Genomic DNA, 14523 nt, shown 5'->3' with positions numbered 1-14523 from the left:
TTGTGGGTTTCTGATGGCGTTGCTCCCACTGGGCTTGATGATGGGAGTTCAGGTGCCTTCTTAAGACGGTCATCCCTAGGTGAGTGTTGGGCTTACCGCGACTTATGCGCTGACTGCAAAGGCTGCAGATGCAACACTGTTGTCAGCAGAGAACACATTAAAAAAAGCCTACACTGCGGAGCCATGTGCCGGCGTCCTGGGAGCGCCAGATGTTACTGTACATGGTTGATGGCTCGCTCCTGATACATTTGCAGTCTGCTTTGTACCTCTAGTGCAATGCAAGTTCGGCCTGCCTCTCCTCCCTATCTGCTGGTCCGTCTCTCCCTCTGAACTCCCCTCCTCTTCCTCTCTTGTGGCCACCCACGTGACGTCCATAGACACGTCATCATCCACGTCACCTTCCCCACCACTAACATTCGAGATCTCGGTGTAGGCAGCAACAGCGGGGACCAACCTCCTTGGGCTGATCTGGGTACTGTCGTCAGACTGCTGAGTGGCGGCTGTTGCTACCTCCTCTTCCTGATCCGATGCCAACAATGGCTGCGCATCGCAAATGTCTTGTGATGGATCGGAAAATAATTCCAGTGACTCCAAGCGGAGGGTATATGGTGGTGGTGGTGTTGTGGTGGTGTATTTGGGGGTGCACACAGCAGAGAGTGAAGAGGGTGCAGATTGAGAGGATGAGGAGGGTGCAGAAGAGGAAGGCTGAGTGAGCCACTCAACCAAGTCTGGTGCGTCCTTTGACGTAATCGAATGCACCTTCTGAAACTTCACACTTTGGCTCCGGCCTACTGCTCCTGCCCTACCCCTACCACCCCTATATAGTGCACTGCACACCTATACCAAATAGCAGCCCTTAAAATGACTTTTGTGGACCTTAACAGAGCGATTTGTGTCACTGGCAATCTGTCCCTGGTGCACACAGCATACCTGTCCCTTCACTGAAAAGAGACTGTACACCTATACCAAATAACAGCCCTGAAAAGGACTTTTGTGGATCTTAACAGAGCTATTTGTGTCACTGGCAATCTGTCCCTGATACACTCGCCAACCTCTCCCTAGGCTGACAAAAAGCAGAATGTGAAATGGCCGCCAGCTCTGATCTATTTATAAGGTAGGGGGCATGTCCATGTGCTGAAATGTTTCAATTGGCTGTCCCATTCCACCTGACGGCTGTGTCATGGGTCAAAGTTCTCCCCAATGTAAACTAATATGGCCGCTGAGAACAACACCATGTGTTCGCAAGATTGCAAACAAGAAAAATTAGCCGCAAACCGACCGCCGGGTGAACCGCAGGGCCATCCCTAGTAGAGGGTGGAACCAAGGAATAGTACTGGGAGGTGGGTAGAGAGTGGAACCAAGGAATGGTGCTCGGAGGTGGGTAGAGAGTGGAACCAAGGAATGGTGCTCGGAGGTGGAACCAAGGAATGGTGCTCGGAGGTAGGTAGAGGGTGGAACCAAGGAATGGTGCTCGGAGGTGGGTAGAGGGAGAGAAAAGGTGAGTTCCTGTACCTATTCTCTGAGAAAACAAGCCCTGATAATGAGCCACCTATTTGCTTGTCGTGGTCTTCATGAGCTTAGCCATATGAGTTGTCATTGGAGCATGTGTGAGGTCAACCGGGAAATAAACACCAAACTGTTAATCTGAGGGGGGGATGAGCGTGTGATGGTATTAGGCAGTAATATACTTAGCCCCCCCCCCCCCCCCCCTGGTAGGAGTGGAGATAGCCCCATCTATAAAGATATACAGTACATACACACACAGCACAAGGCCGTGTTCACACTATGAGACGTTTCTCGGGGCTGCAGTTCCTCTGAGCTCCACAAGATGGTGATCTCACTTCTACCCAGACAGGAAGACAAGAAGTGATGTCAGGTATTAATAGGAAGCTCCGGGTGAAAGGTGAGTAAGGAGGAAATAGAGAGTAGATGTTGCTGGAGTGGCAGAAGAGGAGGTAATAAGATCTTATTCTCTATTTACATCCAGTAATCCCCCCCATCATGTCCGTCCTCTTCCTCCATAGTCACCGTGATGTCTTTTATCTCCAGCAGATGATACACACATATATAGTGTGGAAACCTAGATTAACCCCTTCAGGGTGAGAACATTCCTCTTACATACATATTTTTATCCTTACCTGTCTAGACAGAAACCTGTATAGATCGAGTGACAGAACGAATGAGGATGGAGGAGGACCGGAGTCACATGACTGAGAAGATACTAAACCTCACCCTGGAGATCATCTACCTGCTGACCGGAGAGGTGAGGAGGATTCTGGGAGGTCACATGACATCACTGTTATCTCTATTAATAAAACAAAGACCTGACCGGAGAGGTGAGGAGGATTCTGGGATTCTAACATGATATTCCTATTGGTTCTCCAATACAGAGATTTCCTCTGGTGAAGTCAGGTGATCATATGACCATCACAGTGCCTCCATGTGACTCCCTAAAACCTGAGAGACACAACATGCAGAAGATTCTAGAAGTCGCCAAGAAGATGATGGAGCTGCTGACAGGAGAGGTGAGCGGTGCTGGGAATTCTGGGACATTATCCAGTAACAGACAAGGGATGTGTCTGGATGGTGACTGTATCATTGTGTGTGTCAGGTTCCTATAAGGTGTCAGGATGTCACTGTCTATTTCTCCATGGAGGAGTGGGAGTATTTAGAAGGACACAAGGATCTCTACAAGGACGTCATGATGGAGAATCAGCCGCCCCTCACATCACCGGGTAAGAGGAGACTTTATTGTAAAGGAGAGAGCAATACAGAGGGTCCACCTAGATCCCCCATCATCTGATAAACACATAGAAACAATGTATTCAGTCAGGGTTGGGCTCCTGCCACTTAATGAGCAGCTTTTTTCTTTCAGAGCTCAGAAGTTGCTTAGCTGTTGGTAAATTACCAGCCGCTCGTTACCACAGTGACTCACCTGGTTACCTTTACCTACCTCATTAGTCCAGCCTACAGCCAGCCCCGTTTAGCTATTAAAGTAGCTTAGCTCATTTCCTCCTGGCCCTTGCGTGGTCTATGCTCTCCAGTGTGTTCCTGTGTATGACTTGCCGTGGCTGACTTCTCTTCCGAAACCTGTTCCTGATTTGTTTCGCCTGACTACATTGACTTATGGTTTCCTGATCCTTGCTCCTCTGATTACCTGTTCTGGCATCCAAACCCCGGCTTCTGTTTTTCACTACGTTCCTGAACTGTTATTTTTGCTATTTACTTAAAGGTGTGATTTTAACTGCACTTTCTGTTGAAGCACTCAATACCACTGCAGCCTCGTGCCTCCCCACTTACCATTGAGGCTTTTGATGGGAAACCTCTACAGCCTGCCCATGTGACCCATGAAACCACTCCATTGACCATGGCTGTAGGGGCTCTTCACCATGAAATAATTCGAATTCCTAGTGATTTCCTTACCTCATTACCCAGTTGTCATTGGTCATCCTTGGTTACAGAGGCCCAATCCCTCTTTTAATTGCCATAATGCTGAGGTTTTGTCATGGTCCCCACAATGCACTAATACATCTTTTTAGAGAGTGATTAAGATCATGTGCACGTCTTCAGTCTCTTTATTGCCAGAAGAGTACCATGAATTCTGTGATGTCTTTGACAAAGGTCAGGTCGCTACTTTGGCACATCGGCCTTTTGAGTGCACAGTTGACCTTCAACCCCGGTGCCATTCCTCCTCGTGGCCGGGTTTACCCTCTGTCTGTCTCAGAGGAGAAGGCAATGGAGAAGAATGTTGTGATTTAACTATCCCAGGGGTTCATCCGCAAATCCTCTTCTGCCGGTGCTGGCTTTTTATTTGTGAAAAATAAATGTGGTGAACTGAGTCTCTGTATCGATTATAGGGGGTCTTATTTACATTACTGTTAAAAATACTTATCCAATCCAATTGATAACGGAATTATTTGACTGCCTCAAGGGAACAACGGTCTTCACTAAGCTCGATTTGCGAGGGAAATACAATCTTGTGAGGATTAATGAGGGCCACGAATGGAAATTTAATACTAGGACCGGACACTGCGAATACCTCGTAATGCCCTTTGGTCTCTGCAACGCTCCTGCAGTTTTCCAGGATGATGTCCTCGGAGATATGCTGCCGTAATGTGTGGTAATTTACCTTGATGATATTCTCATATATTCTAAGTCCATAGAGAACCTCCACACAGATGTCTCTCCCGTGTGCTACAGAGGTTGAGAGAAAGCAACCTCTATTGCAAGTTGGAAAAATGCGAGTTCCATGAACAGGTTTAATTTTTGGGTTATGTAATTTGTGCTGCCAGGTTATCGATGGACCCAGAGAAGCCATCTGCAGTCTTAAAGTGGCTTCAGCCTATAGGTCTACGTGCACTAGAACATTTTCTTGGCTTTGCCAATTATTATCAGGAATTGGTAACTTCTCTTTTCTGGTCAAACCCCTTCATTGATACTGTATGACCAGAAAAGAGGGCAACCCACAGAATTGGTCCCTGGAATCCATTAAAGCCTTTAAATCCCTCAGGGCCACTTTTGCTGCAGTTCCAGTGCTGGAACATCCTGATCCCATGTTACCCGTCATTCTTGAAGTTGATGCGTCTGAGACTGGATTAGGCGCTTTCCTGTCTCAACCTCCTACCCCTGAGAGTTCTATCCATCCTTGTGGCTACTTTTCTAAAAAATTGTCTCTAGCAGAATGAAATTTGCAGTGAAGAGAGGCCTTGGATCCACTTGTCTATTGATTTTATTATGGATTTACGCAAGTCCCATAGCAACACAGTTATTCTTATGGCAGTTGACCGTTTTTCAAAATGTCACATTGCATTCCGCTAAAGAAGTTGCCTGTGTCCAAGGAACTGGCATCCATTTTCACTGGAGAGTTCTTTCAGTTACATGGGTTACCTAAAGTTATCATCTCGGACAGGGGTAGCCAGTTGGTGTCCAAGTTTTGGGGAGCCTTTTGTGCACAGTCGGGAGTTCCGCTTTCCTTCTCCTCTGGATATCACCCACAGTCCAATGGGGCTGCAGAATGGGCCGACCAAGCCTGGGAGCAGTTCTTACGTTGCAATATTTCTGACCCCTATAACACTGGTGGGACCTGTTACCTTGGGTGGAGTTTGCTCACAATAGCACAATAAATGCCGCCTCCTGATTATCTCAGTTTATGGTGAACTATGAGTTCCAGCCATCCATGTTGCCTGATACATCTGTTCCACAAGGAATTTCTGCGTTAGAGCAACATCTTCAGGAACTCTGTTCCACTTGGGTGCAGGTCCAGGAATCCTTGCAACACTCCAGAGAGAGTTACAAACCATGCTGGCCGCCGATGCCTACCTTCACCCTTCTACCAAGTGGGGGAGAGGGTCTGGCTGTATTCCCATTAACTCTGATTCTGTGTTCCCTCACTAAAACTGGCACCTCGGTATATCGGGCCTTTCCGCATACTCTATCAGGTTAACATGGTGGCCTACGCCTTAGATCTTCCTTCCAACGTTCGTATTTACAACGTATTCCATGTTTCCTTACGTGTTATTGCTATACCACCTCAGTACCACGCCTTCGCCCGATTAAGGTTGACAACCACGTGGAATATGAGATACAATCTATCATTGACTCCCGTAGGGTTAGTTGACACATAAGATATCCAGTTCACAGAGGGGTTACGGTCCAGGGGAACGCTCTTGGGTCTCATCCTCGGACATAAAAGTTCCTGCCCTGTTCCAGGCTTTCCATATACGTTTTTCCCTCAAGTCTGGTGCTCCCCGAAGGGGGAGGGATTGTTGGGGAAGAGGGTACTGTCAGGGCTGGGCTACTGATAGTTAGCGAGCTGCTCTTTTCTTTCAGTGTTCAGAAGCTGCTTAGCTGTCAGGTAACTACCAGCCGCTTGTTACCACAGTGACTCACCTGGTTACCATTTCCTGCCTCATTAGTCCAGCCTACAGCCAGCCCCTTTTTTGCTTTTGAAGCAGCTGAGCTCATTTCCTCCTTGCCCTTGCTTGGTCTATGATCTCCAGTGTGTTCCTGTGTGTTACTTGCCCTGGCTGACTTCTCTTCCTATTCCTGTTCCTGGTTTTTGCTTCAGACTATGCTGACTTCTGGTTTCTTGACCCTGGCTCCTCCGATTACCTGCTCTGGCATCCAAACCCCGGCTTCTGTTTTTGACTACATTCCTGAACTGTGTTATTTTTTTTCTATTTCATTAAAAGTGTCATTTTTTTTTTTAACTGTACTTTCTGTCTTCGCCTGGTTTATGGTCCCCGACAGTGTGTGTGTGTTTTCTACAGATGGATCCAGTAATGAGAACCCACCAGAGAGATGTCCCCATCCTCTGTATTCCCGGGATTCCACACAGGAAGGTCACACCATCCCTCACCATCATCAGGTAGATGAGGAACAATCACTGATAGTATCATTAGGATCTGTACATTATCTGCATTGTTACCATTGATGTCATTTTTATTATATATTCAGAGTGGAAACCTGAGAGATTCTAAAGATGAGGTTAAAGACAAAATAAAAGAGGAGGATGATGAGGATGGGGCCATAGAGGAAGTACACAAAGATCTGTACCAGGACACCATGGTGGAGTCATCCAGCTACAGAAACCCACCAGAGAGATGTCCCCGTCCTCTGTATTCCCGGGATTCCACACAGGAAGGTCACACCATCCCTCACTATTACAAGGTTGGTGGGATGGAGTATGTAGAACATGGACTTGTGGAGGGGATGTGTGTATTTTTTATGTAAGCTTATATCTTCCAGATGATATTCTCTCTCATTTTCTTGGTTTAGAGTGGAGATCCAATCGATATAGAATTTGAGCTTAAAGCAGAAGAAGAGACGTATGTGAGGGATGATCAGCAGTCTATGGAGGAGGATGGAATAATGAGGACATTTATAGAGGAGGACACTCCTACAGAGATCAGCACAGGTGGGTCATTAACACTAAATGCATTCCTCCACCCATACTGCTCACTGATTGGTCCAGAGTAGGGGGGGGGGGACTGGGTGATATCAGCCTGTAATCTCCTGGTCACTTTCCTGAGCTGTGTTCCCTGTCCTGTATTCCTGTATTTCTCTCGGATAATCTTCCTTCTCTGTGCTGCAGACACAATTTATGTCTCTAGACTGGGTTTATTGAGATTTTGGGGTTCAGCTGGTAGTAAAATGTTGATGTTCACCATAGATGTTGCTCAGCCTAGACCCCTGGGGTATGTACCTTGGGTCTTCTGCCCCATGTCCGGGTCTAGCAAGATCTCTGACAGAAGAATTCTCCCGGGGTTACTTGCTCTGTTATTTGCTGGCTGTGCCGGGTGGAGGGATATGTCTGTATAGTCTCACACCCAAGTCACTGAGTTCCTTTCATTTTATTGAGCCGTGTATATTCTATCTATACAATGCACACACTGTTACACATAAACACACAAAAACTTGAAGAAAAGACATGAAAAGACACGCACACTGGTGAACAGTCGCAAACAGTTTTACAATCCACAGTAAACATGAATGAGCCACAAATCCACCCTTCTGGTGTCACGGAGAATAAGCTGACAGTGCGCCACTCTGCAATTCCAGGTGTACTCTCACCTCTTCAGATGGACCCCATTGCTCCATACCAAGAGGACACACCCAGCATGAAATCACACACCTTCAGGTACATGTAGGCGGAGCCTCCTCTTTAGGTAGACAGCTCCTGCTACTAGAGATAAAGAGACTCCATAGTGCTCACTGTTATATTTATTACATGGATAAGAAAAGCACTCACAAGGTTAAAAAAGCATCCAGCATTGAATACACACAATCACTGCAGATTCCCCAAGCATCAGTCTCAGTGTAACTTGAGGGCACTCCGCCTAATGTGATGATGTCCTCAAACCACTCCCATCTGATGCGTTGCATCCTGATTGGACTTCCCCAGAGATATATACGGTCTTCAGGATCTGTCCAGTCTTCATCTTGGTTGTTCTCCCCCATCCTCACTCTCTGACCTCTGGTGGGGCTCAGCCCCGCTGTTATTCATGACTAAATCATGGACTAAATAAGGAAGTGCGGGACTTCTTGTGTTGGGAAGATGGCAATGAGTGATAGAGGGGGAGGGGACACTCGTCCTATAATCCCCTCATCACTGTCACTCCTATAAAAGACAGTTCTCGTTTTTTCCTCACTCTCTGACTAAAGTCCATGAATAAAGAAATGAACTGGTAGGAGATCAGAGGACCCATTTACTAGTTACCTTGAGGGGGGAATTGTAAGATCCTCAGACACAAAGCTGCCTGATGTGGGCGGAGTCCTGGTTTAGGGGAACCAATCTGCTGATGTCTAGTAATAATCTTTGTATTTCTATTTTAGTAGATGGACGGGAGATGAGGAAAACCTCAGAGGATTGTCTCACTTTGTCTCCAGACTGTAAAGTAGAAGATGAGGACATCACACAGTATAGTCTAGGAGAAAACCCGGCTACCTCAAATGTCCATTCAGCACTACACAGTGTAGATGGAGCATCGTATTCCTCTTATCCTGAGGAACCTCAGACCGTGAGGGACAGTGCCGGACCATCGTATTCCTCTTATCCTGAGGAACCTCAGACTGTGAGGGACAGTGCCCGACCATCGTATTCCTCTTATCCTGAGGAACCTAAGACTGTGAGGGACAGTGCCGGACCATCGTATTCCTCTTATCCTGAGGAACCTCAGACTGTGAGGGATGGTGCCGTCCTTACAACAGATAAGAGGTTCTCCTGTTCTGAATGCGGGAAGAGTTTCAGTGTGAAATGTAATCTTAATGTGCATAAAAGATCGCACACTGGTGAGAAGCCGTATTCCTGTTCTGAGTGCGGGAAATGTTTTGCACAGGCGTCCGCTCTTTCTGCACATCGGAGATCGCACACTGGTGAGAAGCCGCATTCCTGTCCTGAGTGCGGTAAATGTTTTTTAAATAAGTCCTATCTTTCCGCACATCAGAGATTGCACACGGGTGAGAAGCCGTATTCCTGTCCTGAGTGTGGGAAATGTTTTTCATTCAAGTCTGGTCTTTCCAAACATCAGAAATTTCACACAGGTGAGAATCTGTATTCCTGTCCTGAGTGCGGGAAATGTTTTGCACAGAAGTCCGATCTTTCCACACATCAGAGATCGCACACTGGTGAGAAGCCGTATTCCTGTCCTGAGTGCGGGAAATGTTTTTCACAGAAGTCCAGTCTTTCCACACATCAGAGATCGCACATGGGGGAAAAGCCGTATTCCTGTCCTGAGTGCGGGAAATGTTTTTCACAGAAGTCCAGTCTTTCCACACATCAGTGCGAGAAATGTTTTTCAGGCAAGTCTGCTCTTTCCAGGCATCAGAGATCGCACGCGGGGGAAAAGCCGTATTCCTGTCCTGAGTGCGGGAAATGTTTTTTACTGAAATCCTATCTTACCACACATCAGAGATCGCACACTGGTGAGAAGCCGTATTCCTGTCCTGAGTGCGGCAAATGTTTTACACAGAAGTCCGCTCTTTCCACACATCAGAGATTACACACTGGTGAGAAGCCGTATTCCTGTCCTGATTGCGGGAAATGTTTTGCACAGAAGTCCAATCTTTACACACATCAGAGATCGCACACAGGTGAGAAACCGTATTCCTGTCCTGAGTGTGGGAAATGTTTTTCAGTGAAGTCCAATCTTTCTACACATCAGAAATTGCACACGGGGGAGAAGCCGTATTCCTGGTCTGAGTGAGAGAAATGTTCCTGACTGAAGTCCTGTCTTCCTGTACATCAGGGGTCCCACACAACCCTGGAGGTGTATTAGTGCATTGAGTGCGGGAAATGTCTTGTATATGAATGCTGGTGGACATGTGGGGAAGAAGCACACCCTGGAATGAAAAACACCAAGGAATAAATGCAAAAGAAGAGCTGCGCTAAATTGATACAATGATATTCAAATCAAACAAAATATAATAATGACAATGAATTTGCTATTCAATTATACCATAATGTCCAATAAAAAATCATGGCAGTGAGACAATCAAACCATGTAATGTCCATAAAGTAAGAATTAGAAAAGTCCAAATAAATGGGTGCCAAGTGCAAGAAAGGAATCCTTCACCAAATATCGTGACTTCCTCCACAATCAGTGCTGCATGCTGAGGGCACACTAAATGCTTACCGGAGGGAAGGCAAAGGCAAGCATTAAATATAGAATGGAAGCTCCAACAGGATCCTGTATGTGGCGTGATTCCTCTCTCTACCACATCCAACAAGGAGCTGTGATCCTAAACCAGCCACCGCACTGAAAAAGTCCGGGTCCGACACTCCCCAATGGAATATGAAAGAAAGGGGCCACAGATAGTGTAGTACGTAGGGGATAGTTTATTTAACCACTTGCCTACAGTGCACTTTCACCCCCTTCCTGCCCAGACCGATTTTCAGCTTTCAGCGCTCTCACACTTTGACTGAGAATTACTCAGTCATGCAACTCTGTACCCATACAAAAATTGTGTCCTTTTTTTCACACAAATAGAGCTTTCTTTTGATGGTATTTGATCAATACTGGATTTTTTATTTTTTGTGCTATAAATAAAAAAAGACTGAAAATATCGTGAAAAAACGCATTTTTCTTTGTTTCTGTCATAAAATTTTGCAAATTAGTCATTTTTCTTCACAAATTTTGGCCAAAATTTATACTGCTACTTATCTTTGGTAAAAATAACCTAAGTTAGTGTATATTATTTGGTCTTTGTGAAAGTTATAGAGTCCACAAGCTATGGTGCGAATCATAGAAAATTGATCACACTTGCTCACACCTGATGTACTGAAGGCCTATCTAAATTCTTGAGACACTAAAAAGTCAGGAAAGTACAAATACCCCCCAAATGACCCCTTTTTGGAAAGTAGACATTCCAATGTATTTAATAAGGGGCATGGTGAGTTTTTTTCAGTTGTAATTTTTTCCCACAATGCTTTGCAAAATGAAGATTTTTTTTTTTTTTTTTTTTTTACAAATTGCCGTATTAACAGGTTATTTCTCTCACACAGCACATGTATACTTGCAACTACACCCCAAAACACATTCTACTACTCCTCCTGAGTATGGCGATACCACATGTGTGAGACTTTTTCACAGCCTGGCCACATACAGAGGCCTAACATCCAAGTAGCAGCGTCCGGCATTCTAGGAGCACAAATTACACATATAATTTCCTGACAACCTATCGCACTTTTGAAGGCCCTGGAGCACCAGGACAATGGAAACCCCCATAAAATGACCCCATTTTGGAAAGCAAACAGCCCAACGTATAATTTTTGAGGCATAATGAGTCTTTTGAATATGTCATTTTTTTCCACAAGTTTTTGGAAAATGTGGAAAGAAAATGAAAACACATTTTTTTTTACACAAAGCTGTCCATTTATGCAATATTTCTAACACATAGCATGTACATAGCAAAAATTGCACCCCAAAATACATTCTGCTATTCCTCCTGAGTATGGCGATACCACATGTGTAACACTTTTTCGCAGCCTGGCCACATACAGAGGCCTAACATCCAAGTTGCGCTTTACACAAAGTTGTCCATTTATCCACTTTAAGATTGGGCCTATTTTTGACACTTGGTGTTTACAAGCTAAAATCATTTTTTTTGCTAGAAAATTACTTGGAACCCCCAAACATTATATATTTTTTTTTAGCAGAGACCCTAGAGAATAAAATGGAGATCGTTGCAATATTTTTTATCACACCATATTTGCGCAGCAGTCTTCCAGATGCGATTTTTTTGAAAAAAATTCACTTTTTTTAACTAAAAAATAAGAAAACAGTAAATTTAGCACAATTTTTTTCCATAATGTGAAAGATAATGTTACGCCGAGTAATTAGATACCCAACATGTCATGCTTAAAAATTGCGCACGCTCACAGAATGGCGCCAAACATTGGTACTTAAAAATCCCCATAGGCAAGATTTTAAAAATTTCTGCAGGTTACTAGCTTAGAGTTACAGAGGAGGTCTAGGGCTCAAATTATTGCTCTCGCTCTAACGATCGCGGTGATACCTCACATGTATGGTTTGAACACCGTTTACATATGTGGGCGGGACTTGCGTATGCCTTTGCTTCTGCGCGCGAGCTAACTTATTTTTACACAGTTTAAAAAAAAAAAAAGTTTTGATCATTTTTATTCCTATTACAAGGAATGTAAACATCCCTTGTAATAGAAATAGGCATGACAGGTCCTCTTTATTGTGAGATCTGGGGTCAAAAAGACCTCACACCTACACTAAAAAAGAAAAGAAAAAAAAAAATTGTTGAAAGAGGAAAAAAAAAAAGAAAAAAAAAAAGCGGCCCTTTAAACCGGTTGCTAGGCAACGTCTTTTGACGTAGCTCCGGTCCTCCAAGACCATAGAGTCGAGTGAGGGCCATCTTGCCCTCACTCGACTTCCTGTCTCTGAGGATCCGGGACAGGATAGTTTTCCCCGCTGCCGGCGGGTCCGGTAAGCTGGGAAAACGTCTGGGACGCGGCAGGAGGGGGGGGCACCTCTTCCCCTGCACTGCGCTCACATGTGAACGTTATGGGTGTCAATTTCTGGGCACTGATGAGGTGACTGTTGGGTGACAGGTGACATTGGGGGGGGCTGAGGACTGTGTGGGGGGACCTTTATTAGTGTGATTTTACTTTTGCAGGTACACAGAGCAGTAACTCACTGTTTCTAGTTCTTCTCCCCTCATACTGGAAACTGTATGAGGAGAGAAGAGCTAGTAACACTGAGTTACTGCTCTTTGTTTACGTTTTCTGATCGGCTGTGAATGGATTCACAGCCGATCACTTAGTAAACAGTCACTGTCAGTGACTGTTTACTACCGCCGGTGACAGCTGTGTTCCTACGGAACACAGTGCCACCGACATGACCGCGCTGCGCGCTCCCGATCGCGCATGCGCGGTCATCTCCCGGCCGCCTCCATTGTGATCGGCTGTGTCATTGGAACACAGCCGATCACGTGGGAAACAGCCACGCCCAGTGGCTGTTTCCCCCCTGCCGGTGACCGGCTGTGTCCCGGGGACACGCCGACACCGGCAGTGCACGGCGGCGCGCCCGCGATCGCGCACCTGCCGTGCATTTCCTGCGGACGTCATATGACGTCCGCCCAGGATAATAGCCGCACCGTCCCGCCGTCATATGACGGCGGGCGGGCGGTAAGTGGTTAAAATAAGGTAAAACACTCACATGTAAAAGAAGAAAAATAGCGCTATAATCGGCAGAATCCAACAGAACACAGCCGCCCGACTTCCGGGTATCACGTGGTGACGTCAGCACTCCTTCCCAACGCGTTTCATCATAGATGACTTCTTTCTGGGGACACGGTGCTGACTCACCACTTCAGTACCCAGACGAACGAGCGTAACTCCTGCCCCCGTCCGAGTCAACCCGGAAGTGGCCAGCGCCATCTTTAACTAGGGAAAGATGCCAGTACCCATCGCTATTTGCCAGCAAACATTCTGACATAGAAAATCTAGGCTCCACCCCTGTCTGAGCCGCCCCAAATAGGGCCAATGCCATCATCGTTTATGGAAAATGACAATAACAATCGGCTACACCGATAAACAGAAAAAGGGTGGGTGTACAAATTAACTTGTAAAGCGTCACATCATTATTAAAAATGACCCAGCACCATCTATGTTATATAAAATAAAAACTATGAAATATGCGTACAATATAATTATAACTGCCTGTCTAAACAGACCAATAAAGTGCTGCAGAAATAAACAAGTACTGCACAAAGATGTGTATATATAAATAAATTCCAATTCAACGAGTCGAATGGAAAATAAATAAAAATATGTATTCAATAAATTGATTAATTAAGATATCTATTGTATCAGTTAAGCAATGAATATTAAATTCTAAATGAATTGTCTCATGTCCAATAAATATTATTAAAAACAATATATTTGATGAACCTATTCAAAAACCTTTTAAAAAACTGTCAATAAAATTAACCTTGGTCCTTATTGAGATGCAGTACATTTTGTGCGGGAAGATTTCACAAACACTTACAGGTCTGGTTGTTATAAATGTGTTGATGAAATGTGACCCACATCCCCCCAGTCATGGTGAATTGGGATTTCCTAAAATGGTCAGTTCCATCTAGTGGCCATAATGTGCTTTCCTGACAGATGTCCATAGCAGCATACGTTTGGGTAGCTCCGCCCTCGTTCCTGCCCCCATAAGACACCACCCCCAAAAATGTTCAGGATAAGCCAATGGCTGGGTTCCTTTTTTCTCCTCCTCACTTATAGGACCATTTTTGTATGAAGTTTTCCTACCTATTGGAAGTATTGGTGGGTGGGTCTGGTGCTGGGCAGCTGTGCGGGACGTCAGGAGCTTCCTTTGGTATCCAGGATGTCCCGAGTGGTCATTGAGTCCCCAGCTATCATCGGGGTGGTGTTATGGCACACATATGTAGAGGATCCATGCCTGGAGAGTGGGCCCTGCCATCGGCGGGCATTTGCATTGGCTGGGAGCCCAGCTGTTAGCGGGTGGCCCTTAAGTGTTAGACACGTGA

The 14523-nt window shown here is 45.5% G+C and overlaps 1 protein-coding gene across 1 annotated transcript; it reads left to right on the top strand.

Moving 5' to 3' along the window:
• Positions 1-5444: 5444 nt before the first annotated feature.
• Positions 5445-9704, top strand: LOC309564468 (uncharacterized protein; the record flags this gene model as incomplete). The annotated part of the gene is made up of 3 exons (XM_082269098.1): positions 5445-5603; positions 8679-9260; positions 9309-9704. 3 exons carry the CDS (start codon positions 5445-5447, stop codon positions 9702-9704), a joined length of 1137 nt encoding a protein of 378 aa, XP_082125224.1.
• Positions 9705-14523: the final 4819 nt, after the last annotated feature.

This window comes from Pelophylax lessonae (genome assembly GCF_965119305.1).
Source record: "Pelophylax lessonae genome assembly, chromosome: 9".
Classification (NCBI taxonomy): domain Eukaryota; kingdom Metazoa; phylum Chordata; class Amphibia; order Anura; family Ranidae; genus Pelophylax; species Pelophylax lessonae.
Note: the sequence above shows the minus strand (reverse complement) of the source record. Positions and strands in the feature narration are given on the sequence as shown.